Source organism: Myripristis murdjan, chromosome 1 (assembly GCF_902150065.1).
Source record: "Myripristis murdjan chromosome 1, fMyrMur1.1, whole genome shotgun sequence".
NCBI classification, from domain to species: Eukaryota; Metazoa; Chordata; class Actinopteri; order Holocentriformes; family Holocentridae; genus Myripristis; species Myripristis murdjan.
This window is the reverse complement of record NC_043980.1, coordinates 26,592,723-26,611,435: the sequence shown is the minus strand read 5'-3', so window position 1 is coordinate 26,611,435 and position 18,713 is coordinate 26,592,723. Positions and strand designations below refer to the sequence as shown.

Sequence of the window (18,713 nt, the reverse complement as noted above, 5' to 3'; positions counted from 1 at the left end):
AATATTTTACTTGATTGACCTGCAAACTGTAATGTCCTGTGCTTATCTACTGCCCTTTTGCACAAATACCTATATTCCACTTTACAGTTTAGGTTTTCTGCAGTCATCAGTATCCAGCATGCGTGGATTATGTGTGCATGTGTGCCTGAGTCGTGTGTAGCAGCATGTTCTTGCTCATGACACCACAGGATTAGAAGTGTAGGTTTATTTTAGATCTTTTAGCCTTTAGCTGGGCAAAGGCAACCATGTGAGGTGCAATTAAGCCCCTCCCTCCCGCTGTAGTCAGGCACCTTTCAAAGACAGCCTCCACAGATGCCACACCCTCTTACTACTTGGGTGTAAGAAGTTCTCACAGTGCTTTTAAAGGGTAGCTAAACAACGGTATCAACACATAAACCACTGACTCTGCATGGCCAGCGATGGATCCAAGTATCTTTCCTCCATCCGTAAATTGGTTTCTTCTTTAATGCCTCACGTTTTTTTCTTCCAACACTTTAAATGCAAAACTGAACTCTTATCCTACTTGATGCTGTGTGTTGCTAAAATGCCGTTCATACCACCTGTGACAATTGCGCGGCCGCGCTCTGTCTCTGTGTTGGGGCTGACTGGGAGAGAGAGGCCCATGAACAGCACTTCATCTACAGCCACCTTGGCCAAGAATAAGACTCCAGCAGAAGATAAGGGCGGCTCAGTAAAGGAACGTCTGACATTAAACCTGAAGCAACTGGGGAAGAAGAGCCAGCCCAGGAGCCATCTGCCGACCAGCAAGAGGGAGTCAGTGGCGGAGCTGCATGTGAGGACCAGGGACCGGTTGTTGTCTTCATCTCAAACACTCTCAAGCAGCTTACCTGGCTCCAGCTCAGGTGAGTCCCTGTCTAAGGTACAGCAGCATGGCATGGGGAGCCGCATCCCTGTAAGGAGTGAACCAGTGGTGAAGACTGGGGTGAGGCATCAGGAAGAGGCCCTTTTTACATTGACTCTCACACCAGAAGCTGTTGTGCTGCTGCAGCGCAGGAGCAATGAGAGACTTCAGCGTTTGGCAGCCAGAAATGCTGGTAGTGGAGCGGGCATTACTGGCAACAACACTGAATCCAGGCGCAGGCGGGACAACCTGCCTAAAAGGCATCAAGCAGCAACACGACATGGCACACCAAACAGCAGGGTCACTGTTAAAGCCAGTGCCTCTGATGGTGAACCAGGAGACATTAGCTCCCTTTTGAAAATATCACTACTGAACGAACAATACAAGTATGATGATGTAGAATATGAGGAAGAGGAGGACTGTGGTGTCGATGAGCGTGTGGTGCTGAAATGCACTGAGTGGCTCCGTGGGTTGGAAAACGCACCAGTAACAGTGGGGAACAGCTTCAATACGGGTGCAAGCAGTCTGAAAAGTTTCTGAAGGATGAAATGAACCTGGAAGAATGCTGGAAACGTGGAGTATGGCCTTCCAACCTTGGTTCAAATATTCGATTTGAAATTCCATTTCAAAACCATCACAAAGCATCTTTCATAACTGGTTCTGAGAATAAATGAAATGCCTTGCATGTGATTTTTGAGAGAAATCATTTCATTCTACATTAATAGGTACTTGATTTTCTAACAAGGTCAAAGGAGAGGTTTGTCAGGATTTTTATTTTTTCACTGAAGCAGACATTTCATAGCAACCATTGTTAATGTTTAAAAACAGATTAGTAACATAATAAACCTCAGTCCCTCTTGTAAAGGACAGAAAAAAACCCAGGTACTACCTTTTATCACATACATGTCAGCAAGCTGGTATTATGATCCATCATTAGGATCCATCTGCTGTCTAAATCTGATCTTTGTTGTTTATTGGTTATGAAGTTAGTTTTGCTAGTCTCATAATTTTGTATAACTTGAAAAAAAGTATGTGGCAACAGAAACATGATGGTATTTTCCAGTGTTCCTCCATAGCTTTAATAAAAGAGGGGATTTCCACATGAAGACATTGTTTTATACAAGGCACATTTATCATTTTTACCTGAACAACTGTATATAAAATGTAATTTTGATGGTTATATAGAGCTTATTTGGAATACTGTAGCAGGAGTATTGGATGCATCTGCTTTGTCAGAATTGCATCACACACCTCAAATAAACAACAACAAATGCCCGTCTTGATTTTGAATTTAGATTCAGTAAATCTGGTCTTTTCTGCAGCGCTATGGACCAGATCATGTTTATGCTCTGCACACAGCTATCTCACTCACTGTAAGAAGCTTTGTAAGGACTTAGATGTTGACTTGGCTGTACTGCACATGCACGCTCATGCACTGAGCAAGTGTACTTAAGTGACAGCTTATCTGGTTTGGAGTCAAATGTCACAACACGTGTATGTGTGTGTGTGTGTGTGTGTGTAAGAGAGAGAGAGAGAGAGAGAGAGAGAGAGACACATAGAGAGAGAGACAGAGAGGGAGAGAGAGGGAAAGAGAAATAGACATCAACAAATATCTGACTGAATAAAAACTGAACAAGAAGAATAATTAAATAATACAAAAATTACATGAGGAACGTTATCTGATGCACATACAGTACAATGGTAGTGTTATATATATATTTTCCCCCTGCAGAATGACATTATGTGTTTCATCTGAGGTCTATCATTCAATAAATATGGTACAGACATGTTGCTTTATTTCCAGCGGTTGATTCGTCGAAGCTGCACGTAAGCCAGACACATGCATACAAGTATGATTCCCAGCAGGGCCACCTGGTTCTGCCAGAAGCCCCACACAGAGTAGTCGATGTTCTGTTGTTTCAGGAACACCTCGCCTGGGATGCTGCAGCACAAACAGAGAAGCCAGGTGTGAGTTTTTTTTCCTGTGTGTGTTTTATGGAGTGGATAAGTGTATCTCTCAGTACTTACGAGACGTTACCACTGCGGAACTGTTGTCCTGTCATCTCATTGATGAACGTAGCCTGAGTGAGACAGAAAGAATGTGCTGAACAACTTTTTTTTGTCTTGAATGCAGCAGCTCAACCGTACCCTGCTATTTCTCCAACCTCCCCCTCCACCCCCTTCTCTGCCCTTTTCCCATGTCTTACATCCAGTCCGTATCTGAAGATACTGATCCATTTCAGCCAGGAGAGCCAGCTCAGCATGGCATTGAGGTTGACTAGATACCCTCCAAAAACCTGGAATAGAAGAGGAGATCATTATCACCATCATCATCATCACCACCTTTATTTTTTCAAGGAAGGTCAATTGAGAGCATAGTATCTTTTGATGCCTTGAGTAAAAGGAAACAGAACAATTAGATGTACAAATGGAATAAGTTTGAAATAAGATAGTTTGAAACCCAAGTCTCTGTGAAGCCTGACCTCTAATGGTGAAAAATAGTGTGCCTAGTTTTTGGTGGCAGGTGATGTCCCCAGTAGAACAGGTGATGATGTCACCTGCCACCAAAGATCAGTCACTCTGCTTTACACCATTAGAGGTCAGGGGTGTAGTTACTCTTTAAGTCTATGTGGTTCTCACTCTTAGACTGAAATGGTGTGCTCTAAACCCATCGTCACCTGTGAATCTAAGTGCAGAGTGATAAACTGCATCGAAAGGTTTCAGTGCAGAAGAGGCTGAATGCATATAAATAACGGCACCATAGTCCAAACTGACAAAAATGTACACCCCTGAGTAAAACAGGATTTATTTTACATTATTGTTTCTTGTCCATGCTTCAATATGATTTTTAAGATTAGCTTTTCAAATACCTAGGTGTTTGTATGAGAGTACTCTTTCTGATTTGCTCCTAACCTGTGCAAGGTATTATATGGATATGTGTATGAGTATTGACTCTCTTTTGGTGACTCTGTGATGTTGTCATGAAATGCCTTTGAGATTATGCTGCAAAATCAATTTCCCCACTGGGACAAATAAAGTGCTGTATCTATCTATCTTCAACTGATACCTCATGAAAAATAGCAGGAATAAAGGATGTTGCTGTAAGAATGCTCATAAGAAGCGCATACATGATCATGATCACAGTGGCATGTGCATGTGTAGATTACATGGTGTTACCTTACCATCATGAAGACAAAGGGCAGAGCGATGAGTATGTTAGCCATGGCAAAAGAAGATACGCTAGCTGAGACGAGGAAGGCCAAACCCACTCCAGCTAGACTGACCAGAGACATCGTCAGTGCAAAACACAGGAAGGCTGTGAACGCAGGCTTCAAACCTGCAAGTGTTGTGGAGATATGAACATGGCAAGAGTGAGAACTGTACATAAAATAAGATGGATTCTGTGTGAATGTGTGTGTGTGTGTGTGTGTGTGTGTGTGTGTGTGTGTGTGTGTGTGTGAGAGAGAGAGAGAGAGAGAGAGAGAGAGAGGGAGAGAGAGAGAGGGAGAGAGAATCTCATTGAGTGTGCACTTTCCCACCCACAAATTGCCACTTAGTGGTGGTTGAAAGGCTTGCACAATAAACCCCAGAGTGATTATGTTGGCAGCTTGTCTCCTGATAGTGTCACTCGTGGCAGGAAGGTCAAAAGGAAGCTTCCAAACAAAGAGCAACCCACATGGACTTGGAGTATGAATTAGACTGGGATCAAGCAGCTCCCAGTCATTTTGGTCTCAGTTCTCATCACTGGAATCTCTGGGGATGAGGCCAAGACCATGCAGGAAAGAATTATGCTCACCCTTTCTTCATATTAGTTAATTTGGTGCAAAAACTGTTGATTTAACCCTCCATATCTGCTGCATTGGGATAAAATAACAGAGGTTCCTTTGTAGCTGTTTTGGAGCAGTGGGGGAAGCAGATAATTTTTGGTGATCTAACTCTAGCACTGTCAGTTTGGATTTAGTGCATGATGTGGCACTGAAACTTTTTACATTTGGACACTTGATTCTGTTTAAAGCATCGCTTCTAAGAACTGAGCCTAGCAAACTAAGGCAGATTATAATGTTTTGTTAATTTCCTATTTAACCTAGCTATGGTGGTCTAATGTTCTCACTGTGGAAGTGCACCAAGGCAGAGTGGCCTCTCACAAGACATGTAAAGATATGCTATTTTTTCATTGTAAACGTTTCTTGGGATTTTTTTCCTTGCCTTCACTGTCTAAGGTTGATGATGCAGGGACTAACCTTGAAAGGTTAGGCAGGCTTGTTGTGTCTTATGCCATTTTGTGCTTTTGTTTGTGCTTTTTTCTGTTTCCCTGTTGTGTTAGTAAACTTGACTTGATCTGACCCAAACCCTGACCCTGTTTCTCTCCACCCTTCATGACTAGCTGCAGCCATTGAGGCATTTCTTTATGTGTGGTCACAAAAGTATGCACCTGCACGTGTGTAAATACAATTCATTGTTGGTGTGTTTAAATGTATGTGTGTGCATGTCTGTGTGCAAATGCATTACCCATCATATAGTAGGCAATGGCTGAGAACACAAAGATAGGGATGATACGGTTGGGAATGAGATCAGCAAAGATCTTGGAGAGGAAGTAGACAGATGTACGGTAGTAGCCACCAGAGTTTTCATGGCTGGAACAAGACATACACATACACAAATAGTATGACTCATGTGAAAGCATGAACTGTAAAAAAATGTACATTATTCAAAATCTATGAGGAAAATACAAAAATAGCAAAGCTACTTATTTGCATCAATTTTTGAGGTAACTTCACATGGTATGTTAATTTTCTGTCATAATAAAACAAATATGCATAACAATCTATGTAGCAAGAGTGCATAATTGTCTAGTGTGCACATAGGGTGGAGTGGTGTGTGTGTGTGTGGGGGGGGGGTGGGGGGGGGGGGGGGGGGGTCATAAACTTGATAACCTTTTACTCACATGAAAATTGCTCTCTCATTGATAAAGAGTTCAACGGCAGAGAGATTCCCAAATACCATGTTGATGATAAGAAAGAAAAACGCTCCACTCCTGGCAAAAGAGGGAGAGAGTGAGAGAGAGAGCAAGAGAGAGAGCAGAAGAGAGAAAGAGAGAGAGAAAGTGAGAGAGAGAGAGAGAGAGAGAGAGAGAGAGAGGGAGAGAGAGGGAGAGAGAGAGAGAGAAAGCTGTCTGATTATCAACTCATCTAATTGATAGCCGAGCAGAAAAATGTCACGCTGATTCTCAGGGGACAAAGGACAGAAAAAATAGAGCCTGACATGTGCTGCCCCCCTCCCATAAACCTGAAACGATAACACCATCATAAAGTTGTTTCCTCAAATTGTCATCGCATTTCCCCATCTCACGCTTCATTTAACCTTGAATTCAGCCAGCATGCACTGGTCTTTCATTATGTCATCTTCGTTTATATAGTTACACCCACGCTGTGCAAATTACAAGTGAGGGTTATGTGTCCGCTCCATCTGTCTGTCCATCTGTCCATCTGTGTGTCACTAATGCACATAACTTTGTAAATACTCTAGGTCAGAGTTAGACAAGGACCTGCACTACTTGTTTTCCCAAACTGGGCAAGATTATTTGCGTGGAGTCCACTGAACCTGCCTCAAGAAGATCTTATGGGAATGACACCACCATGCTGTTTTGAGGCAGTGTGCTATGATGCCTTGCATGTAGTGTTTTACCAAAGTGTTAGGGTTTGCTGTTGTTGTACTACTAAAGCAATCCAGTATTTCTGTTTTAGCACATTGTAAGTAAGGGATAATCCATGATTAGTTGAGGGGTTTTAACGCATCACTCACTTTTGCTGTACCCCCTTGACACAAAATTAATAAGCTAAATGATTTAGGTGCAGAGCTTTTCATGTTTACTGGGCTTGCTACTATTTCAGTGCGTTGCTATGGTTACATAGGTTGGTTCAAAAATCTGTGGCCGGTGTATGAATTTATGGATCAGTGGTTAGACTTGAGCCGGATTGCGTGTGCATTACACAGTTTTAACACACCTCCTCCGGCCAATCATAAACAAGTTTTCTCCCAGATCATGGTATAATTCAATGTAACAGATGACCACCGTATAGAGATTAATGTTGTTTTGCACGAGCTGCTGTCCTGTTGTTTTGGTGTGTTAACCTCTGATGAAAAGCACCCATCCAAATGAGGAAGTAACATCTGTAGCCATGGAGACAGACTCTTACAGGCTTGTAAACACAAAGGGTGGGTTGACTGGTTGGATAAAACAACTGTCCAGTACAGATACTGTTTGTTATATTTATAGTTTGCAGAAATCACATTTGTTTGTGAATGGCATAAGGTGGCAAGAGCTCAATGTACTTCACTAATATCATTTTTGGCAGTAGCTGGATCTTTTATAGTCATAGGCTGTAGGCCACTAGCAACAGACTTACAATACAAAATATTTCACTTCCACCATAATCACCGAGTACAGTTTAGGCTAAATCAGCCCCTTTCCACTTAAACCAAGCTGTCATTTGTGACACTTTCCTTCATAACCATAAAATTGCATTACATGCAAGCACCACAGCATTTCTCTGAGTGTTATTTTAGATACTGTTTTTTTTTTCGGTGTTCTTTTTCTTGCTCTTTTTTCTTTTTTTGTCATTTATGTTGTGCCATCAAATAATACCCTTGACAATTATTTTACATCTTCTTACATCTTTGAGATATTGGCTTCTCCTTGAATGTGCTAAAGCCTCAGAAACAACCAAACAAAAACCTCTGTTACTACCTTGTGAACTAGTAAACTTAAGATCTTACTCAACACTGGTGCCTCAAGCAAGGCTGAGGAAAGGTATGTCAACTGCAGTTACACAGGAAAGTGTGTACATAGGTGAAGGAGGAGCAGCTACACTATAGGCTGGGTTGGTGTGCTGCAAGGTAGACGCACCTGTTCTGTAAAGCCTCGGGCAGTGTTAGAGGCATTTGGAAATAAATGAGTCCCACCAGAATTGCAAAAAAAATGTTGAGAGCCATCTGGGCATAAGAGGTCTGAGGGTTTCTGAGAGTGTTCAGCACCGTCCTGCCACACACCACTCGCATCTGTCTCACACAAACATACACACACACACACACACACACACACACACACACAGATTGAGAGAGGAAAAAGTAGAACATGGCTCAAAGACAGGTAAATAAATACAACAAGACAATTCTCACTATTTTAGTCAGTTCTGAAAGAGTCTTAAAAAAAGTTACATCTGTGGTGTTATGGGTCAAGTTGACCTGACATAGTGTTATCCTGTGGGGGCATGAACAACATTACACAGATTTCACAACATATCTATTTTTTGCCACTTTCATTCTGCAGCAGCATCTGTATTTCAACATGAGCAAGAGGAGATTCAAAGAGGCTCTAGGTCAAATCTTTTATCACAACAAGAGGAAAAGAGAAAGAGGTGCCAGCAGTCCTGCCCTGCCAACCAAGACAGGACAACCAGCACCAAAACACATCTGCAATTCACATGATGTGATTCATGCATGTGAGAACACACACACACACACACACACACACAAACACACACATACATGCATGCACAAACCATCGTGCCTCATGTTCATGTTCAATTTGTATTTTGAACAAAATAAAGTTTGGTTTTGTAAAAAATGAAGGAATTTTTACCTTTTTCTAACATTGAGCGATACAGGTCAGTTTTGACCCAAACACCACAGATGTCACTATGGTTAACTATATAAACTTCTAAAAAACCAGAAGCAATTTATTCAAAAGTTCTTCAGTATAGAAAATATAATAAGTGAATTGAAGTTAACTATGAGGAAAACAAAACAATATAAGATTAAAACCATTGTTGTTTGAGTGTTTTGGGCTGACTTAAATCATAATCTGAAATTGTCATACAGTCAGCTGAAGAATTATCATTTTTACATGTAAAAAAAAAAAAAAGCAAAACAAATGTGATTTGTACAGTGTTTTCGATCCTTTTCTGTGAATATAACTAAGGATAAGACACTTTCCCTGCTTCACACATAATATAGCGTGAACATTCGCTCTCACCTGGTAGAAGAAGGAGGTAGCATAATCAGCTGTCTCTTCCTGACCTTTGACCCCTTCGCCAACAGCCTGGCTCACATGGGTCATCTCCTCAACCATATTCTGGTGCAGAGGGGACTGGCGGTACTTCACTGCTAACAGGTTCTTACCCTCTGCTGGGTAGAGAAAGAGAGGGGCTATAACACATGGCAACAATTTCGATCATGCTAGACAATGTGATAAAACTGCCTCTATTCCAACAGTCATTAACTCCAAGAGCCTCTTATATAATTTATTTGTATGTGTGTGTGTGTGTGTGTGTGTGTGTGTGTGTGTGTGTGTGTGTGTGTGTGTCTGTCTGTCTGTCTGTTTGTGTGGGTGTGCGTATGTTTTGTGTAGGAATACCTGCATTGAGTGACTCTAGTGTAGACTTAGCCTCTCCATTTGTGATGTCCAGGAAGAAATCAGCAGGATTGTCAAAGGACTGAATCTGGTAGCCTGTACATATGCATAAAGACACAAACAGAATTAATTTATATAGGAAGTGTTTTTGTAAAAACAAACAAATGCTTGGTTCATGACTCAGTATTTGAATGCTAAAAGAAAACAGGTGTCTGTTTGTTTTCCCCTTAAGCAAGAGCTGACATTGCAGTATATGGGGTTAGGTGATGGTCAGAGAACCGGCCCTTTATATGGCAGTCTATCACCGTTCTCTTATCTAAATATGGATCCAGCGTAAGATATGATAACACACACATACCTAGTTGTGTAAAATATTCCAAGGCCTTGTCTGCCATTCCTGCATACACCACCTCCCCTTTATGCATCAGAGTCAGATGGTCAAACTGTCGGAAGATGGAGTAGCGAGGTTGGTGGATGGAGAAGATAACAGTCTTACCTCTCCTCGACAGCCTTGACACACGTTTGAACAAAGACATAGACAGAGAAAATGGAGGGTGTCAAGAATATCAATAAACGCTTCCAAAAACAGAATAATTAAAGGAACACTTCCCCAAAAATACAAAAACAGTATATTTTCCTACTTACCCCTGGCGCAGTCTATCCATTTATATAGTCTCTATGTGATTTGACAAGGTTTCCAGTCTGCAGTTATCTCCTCTGTCTCCCAGCACCCCCATCACAGTGGAGCTGGGCATGTATTATTTTTTGTATTTTTCTGGAAAGAGCTGTTGTTGCTGAGTTTTTTTTACATGTAATTTTTTGATGATTTGAGCTCCACAAAGAAATGCCAGTCCAAGACAAAGACTTGGATTGTAACAGACTGGAAACTTTGCCAAATCATACAGAATCTGGTGGATGGATAGATTGCACTAGGAGTAAGTGGGAAAATATCTCTTTTTGTATTCTGGGTGAACTGTTCCTTTAAAGCTGACAGTGTGTTGCAATGTTGCAATGTTTGCATGCATTTGTCTGCATTTTTTTTGTACTTGTGCAGTAGACTGATGATGCAGTTAGCAGTGTTAGAGTCCAGTCCGGTGGTCGGTTCATCCAGAAACAGCAGAGAGGGAGAGGTAATGAGTTCCATGCCAATACTGCACCTCTTCCTCTCTCCCCCAGACACACCACGCAGAAATTCTGTCCCTATCTGCACACACACACATGCATACACAGAGTACAATATTTAATGGCTGTATAACTGCATGGCAAGTAGTGTGTGATTGTATGTGTCTGCCTTTGTGTGTATCACTGTACCTTGGTGTCTGCACAGTCTGTGAGCCCCAGGTCTTGTATGATGGCGTCAACTCTGCTCTGCTTGTCTGAGGAGGAGTGATGCCGCGGGTTGAGACGGAGATTAGCGCTGAACAGTAGGTTCTCTCTCACGCTCAAAGTGCCCATCAGGATGTCATCCTGGAGAGAGACAGAGGGAAGACAAGAAAAGGACAAAGAACAATTAGAGGGATCCAAATTACATATTTTCTTCCAGGATGTGTGTGTGTGTGTGTGTGTGTGTGCATGTATGTGTGTGTATACCTGAACCACATAGGCAGAAGTGAGCCTGAGGTCAGAGGTAACGACTTTACCATCTACTAAAACGCTTCCCTGGCGCAGTCCAGCAGGATCCTTCCTCCCTGCAATTACATCCAGAAGCCTGACGAAGAGAGAGACAGTAAAGGTTAATATATATTCATGTGTGCGTGTGTGTGTGTGTGTGTGTGTGTGTGTGTGTGTATGTGTGTGTGTAAGGGCATGCATATTTTTCTTACGATGTTTTTCCACTTCCTGTTGGGCCCATGATAGCGTTCATCCCAGGTCTCATGATGCCACTGCAACAATCAATCACATAATGACAATGATACAGCTTTACCAGTCAGGGATTAACCCTTACCAAATTAAATGCATAAATCCCAAGTTCTTAGTATCCATTTTATTTATATTATTTACCATCACTGTTTTAACACCACCTTGCTCTCATGACTGAAATTTACAAATGTGACTACCGTCGATTATGCTATCTGTAATCGCTCACAATCAGAACTGTCACTTGAAGTTATTCCACAATATTGAATTTAAAGGTTGCTCTTGATTATTATTATTTTTTTATTATTCTCTCTCATTTCTATTTTCCAGTACTTGAGACAAAGAAAAAATGCTGTTCACTGTATAGCACATGCAGTTGCCCAGACTTGGTGCATCTTCCAACCACATCTCATTGTTTGAAATTTCATTAAATATCTATCTGACAAACATCCTTATCAGTCCAAAGACATAATCCACCAATGCAAATAGAGCGATTATCACTTAATCCATATCAGTATCTTCATCTTTCATTGTAGGCAATTACTGCTAATAACAATAACAGCTGATTGTGAGTTCTCAGACAAGACACTGAATTAAAATTAGTAACAGGAGTCAAATAGCAGCATGGAAACTGATATCCATGAACTTGAATTTGATGCCTTTTGGATATCAGCTGAATACCATGTAGCAAGCCACCACTCGTGTGTTGGTAAGAGCTGACCTAAGCAAGAGAGAATGTTTTAAGACAGTGTCAGGGCCAGCCTATGATGACAAAAAAACTGGAAATGGTCTATGAATAATGTAAATGTCAGGCTGATGTATCTGCCTGATATTTATACTGCAGATATACTGGATAAGCTCCATCCCATGCAACTACATGTATGGTGAGAGAACTGATCATGCTCCTTTATCATTTCTATAATAATATAGAGATTTGATGACATGAGCTGAACAGCCGACCAACATGTGCATTTTATAACTTTTATGATAAAATACTAAAGAACTTTCTGTAAATTCATATAAAAACAGGAAAAAGGAGTAAATAACCACAAGCATTGATAATATTGTTTAATAGACAACTTTGCTTAAGCTTATATTCACATATGCATACACATCTAAAATGAATGTACACACACACACACACACACACACACACACACACAACACCAGTAGGCAGACTGTCCTACCTCACATCAGTAAGGATGTATTTTTCCGGGCCTTTCTTGCGGCAGACACCATTGCTCTCCCGGACACAGTAATGCAAGTTGCAAAATGTGACTGTCGGGCCGCGCTCCTGGAAACACTCCTCATGATTGTGCCCCCACTTTGACATCTTCAAACGCTGCAATGTAACATCGGGGGGAGAAAGAGACTGTGAACGTTTCAGAGGTAGACTCACTCTGACACTGGGACCTGCGGAGTCACCCAGTGAAAACAGCAGAAAGACTGAGATGAGACAGAGAACAGCTTGTAACCATGAAGTTTCGTTGTAAACGCCTCTGACCTTTGGACTTCTCACCCTCCTCAGCTGTAGAATTGAACCTGTTCTCTGTGATATGACACAGCTTTGAACTTTGCTTCCCCAAATCACTGCTGGAGTGGTAGGTGAACCTGTGCAGCACCACTGCAAATGCTACCTGGTGATGTTCTCAACAAATCACAAGGCAGTGACTGACAGCGGACAGAAATTAATTGTTTTCAGAGTGTTTGATGTGTGATCTTGGTCTTTTAGGCCAACGTTACATGTCAAACTTTTTCATGCAATCTGGTAGCATGCAACTGATTGACCTGTTGTTTTTGGAGTTCCATCCAATGAAAATCATAAACTGGGTTAGTACCATCATTTGGAAGGCTCCATATGGGTTTTGGTAACATAGCAACAGTGAAAATTTTAATTTACAACATGGAAAAAAAAAATGCATGTCAGCTGCATTGTGCATTGCCAGCCCTAGGCTTTATGGAGACCGGAAACTTACTTTTACCTATTTACTTATGTATTTTTTGTTCTACTGCCTTTTTTTTTTTTTAATCTCTTTTACTGTCTTTATTTTTTGACATCCATCTGTTTTCCTTTCTACTGTGTTTTGCATTTTTGTTTTTCCTGTTTACCTCAGTTTTGTATTTATCTTGTCTGGCCTTTCTGTACAGCTTTCTGTTGTTAAAGGAGCTATATAAATAAAGCTTATTATTATTATCATCATTATTATAATTAAAGGGTATTTAGTTAGTTAGTCAGTCAGTTAGTTAATTAGTTAGTCAGACAATAAGTTAGTTTGGTTGTTCTGTATGGTCCCTCCTCCCAGGTTTACATGCTCAAGCTGCCCCCTGCCGACCAGAATGCGGTATTACACCCTCGACCCTCAGGAGGGCGGGACCAACTTTGTTATTCTCTGGCTTTTTCTGTTTTTTTCTGCTCTTGTCCAATAAAACTTCGCGGCACACACAGAGGACCGCCCCCAAAATTATTACAGGCAATGGCCTTCCTATACGGTGGGAAATGGGCGTGGCTAGACAACATGCAGCGTGACGTGCTTTCAAGAAATTCTGAGGTGTTGTCATCGCATTCCTTAGTTTGATGTTTGATACTGGAGGTCTGAGCCGAGCGGAAGATATACATATTCACAATGCGACTCTAACATCAACTTTTTGTAATTATATTTTATAACATATTTCTCCTATCGAACAAAAAGGCAAAGTCTCTTAAGTGCCTACCGCAACTAGTAATACATATATTTCAAAAGAAGCGTAGCTTATGTGCCACTAGTTAACATTAGCCATGGAAGAGAAGAAGGAGGAGGGGGAAGCGGAGATCCAAGAACACGGCCCCGAACATTGGTTCTCCAAGTGGGAACGGCAGTGCTTAGCCGAGGCCGAGCAAGACGATCCAAACGAGGAGGAGACGGAGCAAAGCCAGCAGAAACTGTGGCACCTCTTTCAGAATTCAGCCACTGCGGTCGCCCAGCTCTACAAAGGTCTGCGCTAAGCTAGCAAGCGAAGTTCAAGTTAAGCTAACTGTTAGCTAAGTGCTAACGCTAACGAAAGCTAACGTCCCTGCTGTGGCGCTGGGTGGAGAAAAACACAAAGGGCACCGAAAGCTAGGCTAACGCTTTTAGCCGACGTTAGCTGCGCAACTTTAGCATAACTAGCTAGTTTTTTATTGTGGTGTTTATGTTACAAGACGTGGGCCTGTCGATGTGCGTTTATAAAATAAGGAATTGTAACGTGGCAGTCATGTTAAGCTATCGTTATTGCTACATATGAGCCCGTCCTGTTGCTAACGCTACCGTGTCGGGAGCTAATGTTGGCTAACGTTAGCAACCCCCAGTCACTGTCAGTGTCTAGGACAACAGGGCTGGAACTTGCTAGGTGGCCTAAGCTGTCACAGGACCACCTGAGCTAAACGGCTTGAAAAGCAGCTAAGCTAAGCGGATCTCAACACACAACACCTACTGACTACATGTATTGAATCTTGCCATTAGGTAGAAGATGGTTCATACACAGATTATCACATGGCTAACACTAAAATTGCCTTTTTGTCCATCCTTAACAGTTAGCTCGTCAAAATGGCGATGGACAGGGAGGAGTTCCTCGAGTGAAAACAACTTGTTTGTTGACGATCAAACCCAGTGATAACTGTCGTATTGGCTCACTGGATGGAACGAGATAAATTCGGGATTTTTTTATTCTGATAATTTAATCCACCGTATTTTGTCTGATAGCAACAATGTTGATAAGCTTCAGAACAAAATGGCGAAGGGATTAACGTAAATGTTTGCTTGCTAAAGTCACATCCGAGTTGTGATCCTGTCCTTCCCTGGGTGTGAGTGTATAGCGGTTGACGTGATTTTACTTTGCTTTACCAGGCGTAATATCACTGTGATCAGGTGTGACTCTACCACTGGCTGTAAGACTGGCCCTACTTGACCTCAAGAACATTAATCAGGATACCTCAAATGACATGGCTTAGACCTGCTTGCAAGTGCAGATAATTGCCACTACACTTGGTTAATCACCTTGCTTGATAAATATGCCTTTGCCTCAAATCTGGCTCCATAGAGTCAGACAGGAAACACCTCAAATCCGACCTAATAGAGTCAGATTTGAGGTGTTTCCTAGAGTTGGAGCAGAATACTTGCGCACAGCCAGATTTGAGGAACTTGGTCTTAAGTTTGGGTCTGTTAAAAAGATGATTAATAGGCCAGTACCAGTAATATAATATGCTCTGAGTTTGTTTTTGGAACAGTTAGTTTTATTGCACTCACCCAAACCATAGCTGGAGTTGGTAGTGTTTTGCATATCTGTTTTTTTAAGATCCTTCCTCTGTATGAGTGCTGTTTACACCAGACCAGCACGGTTACATTTTATTATACAGCGTGAAAAATGTGCATGTTGTAGTTGTCACTTGTCATATGGTCCAGTACTTGCTTACTGGGCTTTGCATGACACTGACAATATTATTTCAAACGCTATAATCGCATACCAACTGTTTTTTTTTTTTTTTTTTTTTTTGAATTTACAGATAGAGTTTGTCAACAGCAAGGTCTCTCTCTCTGGGTGCCCTTCCAAAATGCAGCCACAGCTGTCACCAACCTGTATAAAGGCAAGTAATTACTCTATGCCACTACCGAGTGCTTGGTCTGCTGTGTGAGTGTATGATATTTGTGATTTACAGGCCCTATGACAAAAGCATTGTGCCTCAGCTTTGGTTTGTGGGGTCCAAATGTATTAAAATCATGTGTCCTTCTGTAACTGCAGAGAGTGTGGAGGCCCACCAGCGAAGCTATGACTTGGGTATCCAGATCGGCTATCAGCGCAGAAATAAGGAAGTGCTTGCGTGGGTGAAGAAGCGCAGAAGAAACATAAGGCGAGAGGACCTTATCAGTTTCCTGTGTGGGAAAGTCCCACCCCCACGGAATGCTCGAGCCCCGCCAAGAGTTGCCATGGTATCAGCAAGCCGGCCATCACCCCCCGAGACGGGCAGCTCTGTAGAAACAGACTTGCAGCCCTTCAGAGAGGCCATAGCGCTACACGGTGGGTCCACATGCCACAATCACGCCTACACCAGCATGAATGGTCAGCACATGATGATGAAGTCAAGTTAGAGTGTTAATACAATTTTGGCTAATTATTTATGGCTTCATGTGTTGGATTCTCCTTCAGGTCTGAGCGGAGCTATGGCAAGCATTTCTGTGCGCTCTGGTGCCCCTGGTTCCCCAACACACCCCGCCCAATCCCTCAGTCGCCGTAGAAATGGTCTTCATGACGTGGACCTCAACACTTTCATAGCCGAGGAGATGGCACTTCATCTGGATTCGACAGCCAATCGTAAACGAGGCCCCGCACCCTGTAGTGACGTCATCACAGACTCACCCACTCACAAACGCAACAGGATGCTCTGAACTCTTCCTACACCATTATTCCCTCCTCTGTCCTCTCCTTGGTGGCCGATTGGACAACCAGTAGGGACTGATGCCTTGGCCAGCCAGTCAGATCTTCCTCCTTTCGTCTTTGTTGCGATGCTACAAATAAAGAAATACAAATTTATGATCAACCCACTTAGTTCTCCCTCTCTATCCTTTTCTCACTCCATTCTTATCGCCTGCTTTAATCCTATCCATACCATAGTTATGTTCCTCTCCACAAAATTGTCCTTTCATATTTCCCTCGGGCTCTCTTTGGTTTCCCTTGGGTTCTCTCAGAGCACAGTTGAGGTTCTTATATTGTAGAATGTTGCATTCAGACATTGTTTATTTCACCAGGCTCCTTTGTGCTACACAACGTAAAATCAGATGAGCTGGCTGTTGCCTAGTACTCACTTTGCTACTCCCTTGTTATTCCTCCCTTCATTCCTTAAACACTCAAGCGTACCTCCTCCTCCTCCTCCATGAGGTGCTGGCCAAACCAGACTGGACTTAAACCTGGGCTCATTGGGAGGGTCTTGTTTCGATCCTTAGAGGTCAGACTGCCTTCCTGTTTTGTAGTCTGACTCAAAACGCTTCTCAGCGTGTGTATCTCAATCTGCTGCTGCTCTGTGTGTTTGCGTATCTGACAGCAGAACTGCCACTTACTGTGTTGTACTCTTGTCTTTGCCTTTGAGGATGCTGCTATCTCTGGTTGTATGTCTGGTCGTGTGAGTGTGTGTGTCTCTGTGTGTGTGTGTGAGAGTGAGGGAGAGAAAGAGCATGCATGTGTATGTGTGTGTGCTAGTGGGTGCAGGGATCTGGCACATTTGGCACACACTTGACTGACTTATTTTCTCTTTTTTTAAAAATGCATCATATAGCTATTCCCCCTTTTCTTTACTTGCTGTTAGCAGCCCAAACCAGGGCTTGATCACAAAGCAGAGTCAGTCCAAGTTACAGAGCTAATTATGACTAACATTACAGGCAGACTCATTTGACACCTCTGAGTAGTATGGTGACAAGAAATTGAAAAACAAGATGAACAAAATTAAAAGAATTGCTCACCCAAATACCCCCTCTCTGCTGTATATCAACATTATTCCAATTTTATAATACACCCATAACTCAGAATATGGGTATTTTCATGTTTACACGCAATCCAAATTTAAATCCCTTTCAGCTTCCAAATGTGTATGACTCATGACTGGCTCTTGCTTCTTGTCATTCTCTGTATGAGAAGCTCTGATAATGTCTTTCAGAATGACAGCGTTTCAAATCCTACATTTTACCGACCATTTTGTTTACATTTGGAATAATGATTGGGACTTAAAGTGGCTGAATCAGCTGGTGCAAGTGCATTGCCATCCTTTTGTCTTTTGAGGTTATGCAAAAGCTTCTCCACTGTCACACTGGTGATTCTACATTTTAAACCTAGAAAATAATAGGGGCCAATGCTGGTGACCCTAGAAAGTAGTAGAAGCCGATGCCTGTGATATCTTTCTTTTGATTATTGGTTAGCTAGATCATGGCTTATTGGGTGTGATGGTTCAGTGAGGCTCAGTGCACTTCTTTTATTTCCTGTCATCTATGAGAGTGAACTGCTAATTTCAAAAACTGCTTTGTGATACAGCCTTGTCTAATGTGTGTAAATAACATGTAGGTGCTGTTATGATGATGTATGTGTGGTACATATTGTAAAAAGAAGTACAAATCCATTGGGATGTCCATGTACAATAATGATTCTGGCATTAAAGAAAAAACAAGCGTTTAACTAAGTCCTGTCTTTGGGTTTTCTGCTAGTTGGATCTGAAGTTTAATGATGCTTTGTATCATTTATCTCCCTAATAAGATCTTAGTTCAGTGCATGTTAATCTTGACTGCTAAAAAAACCCTGATATTTTTCTGGATTCCCATGTTTCTTTTTTATTCAAAGAAAATAGGCAGAAAGGATGCCGTGAACTTTAAAAAATCTTTGAGACGTTTGCTGTGTCTGTTACACCATACTGGTGCCTTCCTTTTAACAAAACAGTATTCCCTCTCTCCCCTCTATCATTCTTTCCTTTGCATAAAAAGCTGACAGAATTGCATTTACCATGGATTTTTTTTTTTATGAATCCACTGTCAGCTACCTCACAACAAAAGATAAATGACTGTAAGGGAGAATAGAGTGGCTTTATGA

At 41.8% G+C, this 18,713-nt stretch overlaps 3 protein-coding genes across 3 annotated transcripts; 2 read left to right on the top strand and 1 right to left on the bottom strand.

The window, feature by feature from the left end:
• Positions 1-63: 63 nt before the first annotated feature.
• Positions 64-2,004, top strand: LOC115370958 (uncharacterized). Its single transcript, XM_030068088.1, has one exon. It carries the CDS (start codon positions 410-412, stop codon positions 1,400-1,402), a length of 993 nt encoding a protein of 330 aa, XP_029923948.1. The 5' UTR covers positions 64-409; the 3' UTR covers positions 1,403-2,004.
• Positions 2,005-2,656: 652 nt separating this feature from the next.
• On the bottom strand, positions 2,657-12,465 carry abcg2b (ATP-binding cassette, sub-family G (WHITE), member 2b). Its single transcript, XM_030056077.1, has 15 exons — positions 12,320-12,465; positions 11,099-11,158; positions 10,866-10,983; positions 10,587-10,742; positions 10,322-10,479; positions 9,634-9,785; positions 9,279-9,371; positions 8,898-9,049; positions 7,770-7,921; positions 5,808-5,897; positions 5,372-5,496; positions 4,045-4,199; positions 3,070-3,159; positions 2,891-2,943; positions 2,657-2,804 (listed from the first exon to the last, which is right to left on the bottom strand). Exons 1-15 carry the CDS (start codon positions 12,463-12,465, stop codon positions 2,657-2,659), a joined length of 1,848 nt encoding a protein of 615 aa, XP_029911937.1.
• A 1,208-nt stretch (positions 12,466-13,673) lies between these two features.
• Positions 13,674-18,309, top strand: hapstr1b (HUWE1 associated protein modifying stress responses b). Its single transcript, XM_030068195.1, has 4 exons — positions 13,674-14,104; positions 15,652-15,732; positions 15,888-16,163; positions 16,293-18,309. The coding sequence occupies exons 1-4, from the start codon at positions 13,909-13,911 to the stop codon at positions 16,529-16,531; spliced, it is 792 nt and encodes a 263-aa protein (XP_029924055.1). The 5' UTR covers positions 13,674-13,908; the 3' UTR covers positions 16,532-18,309.
• Positions 18,310-18,713: the final 404 nt, after the last annotated feature.

Coding starts and splice junctions, on each gene's coding strand:
- LOC115370958 (XM_030068088.1), top strand. CDS start 410: ATGGCCAGCGATGGATCCAAGTATCTTTCCTCCATCCGTAAATTGGTT.
- abcg2b (XM_030056077.1), bottom strand. CDS start 12,465: ATGTCAAAGTGGGGGCACAATCATGAGGAGTGTTTCCAGGAGCGCGGC. Junction 5,497..5,807: donor AATGAGAGAGCAATTTTCAT/GTGAGTAAAAGG, acceptor GTCTTGTTCCAG/CCATGAAAACTCTGGTGGCT. Junction 2,944..3,069: donor TCTTCAGATACGGACTGGAT/GTAAGACATGGG, acceptor TGTCTCACTCAG/GCTACGTTCATCAATGAGAT.
- hapstr1b (XM_030068195.1), top strand. CDS start 13,909: ATGGAAGAGAAGAAGGAGGAGGGGGAAGCGGAGATCCAAGAACACGGC. Junction 15,733..15,887: donor TGTCACCAACCTGTATAAAG/GCAAGTAATTAC, acceptor CTGTAACTGCAG/AGAGTGTGGAGGCCCACCAG. Junction 16,164..16,292: donor AGAGGCCATAGCGCTACACG/GTGGGTCCACAT, acceptor ATTCTCCTTCAG/GTCTGAGCGGAGCTATGGCA.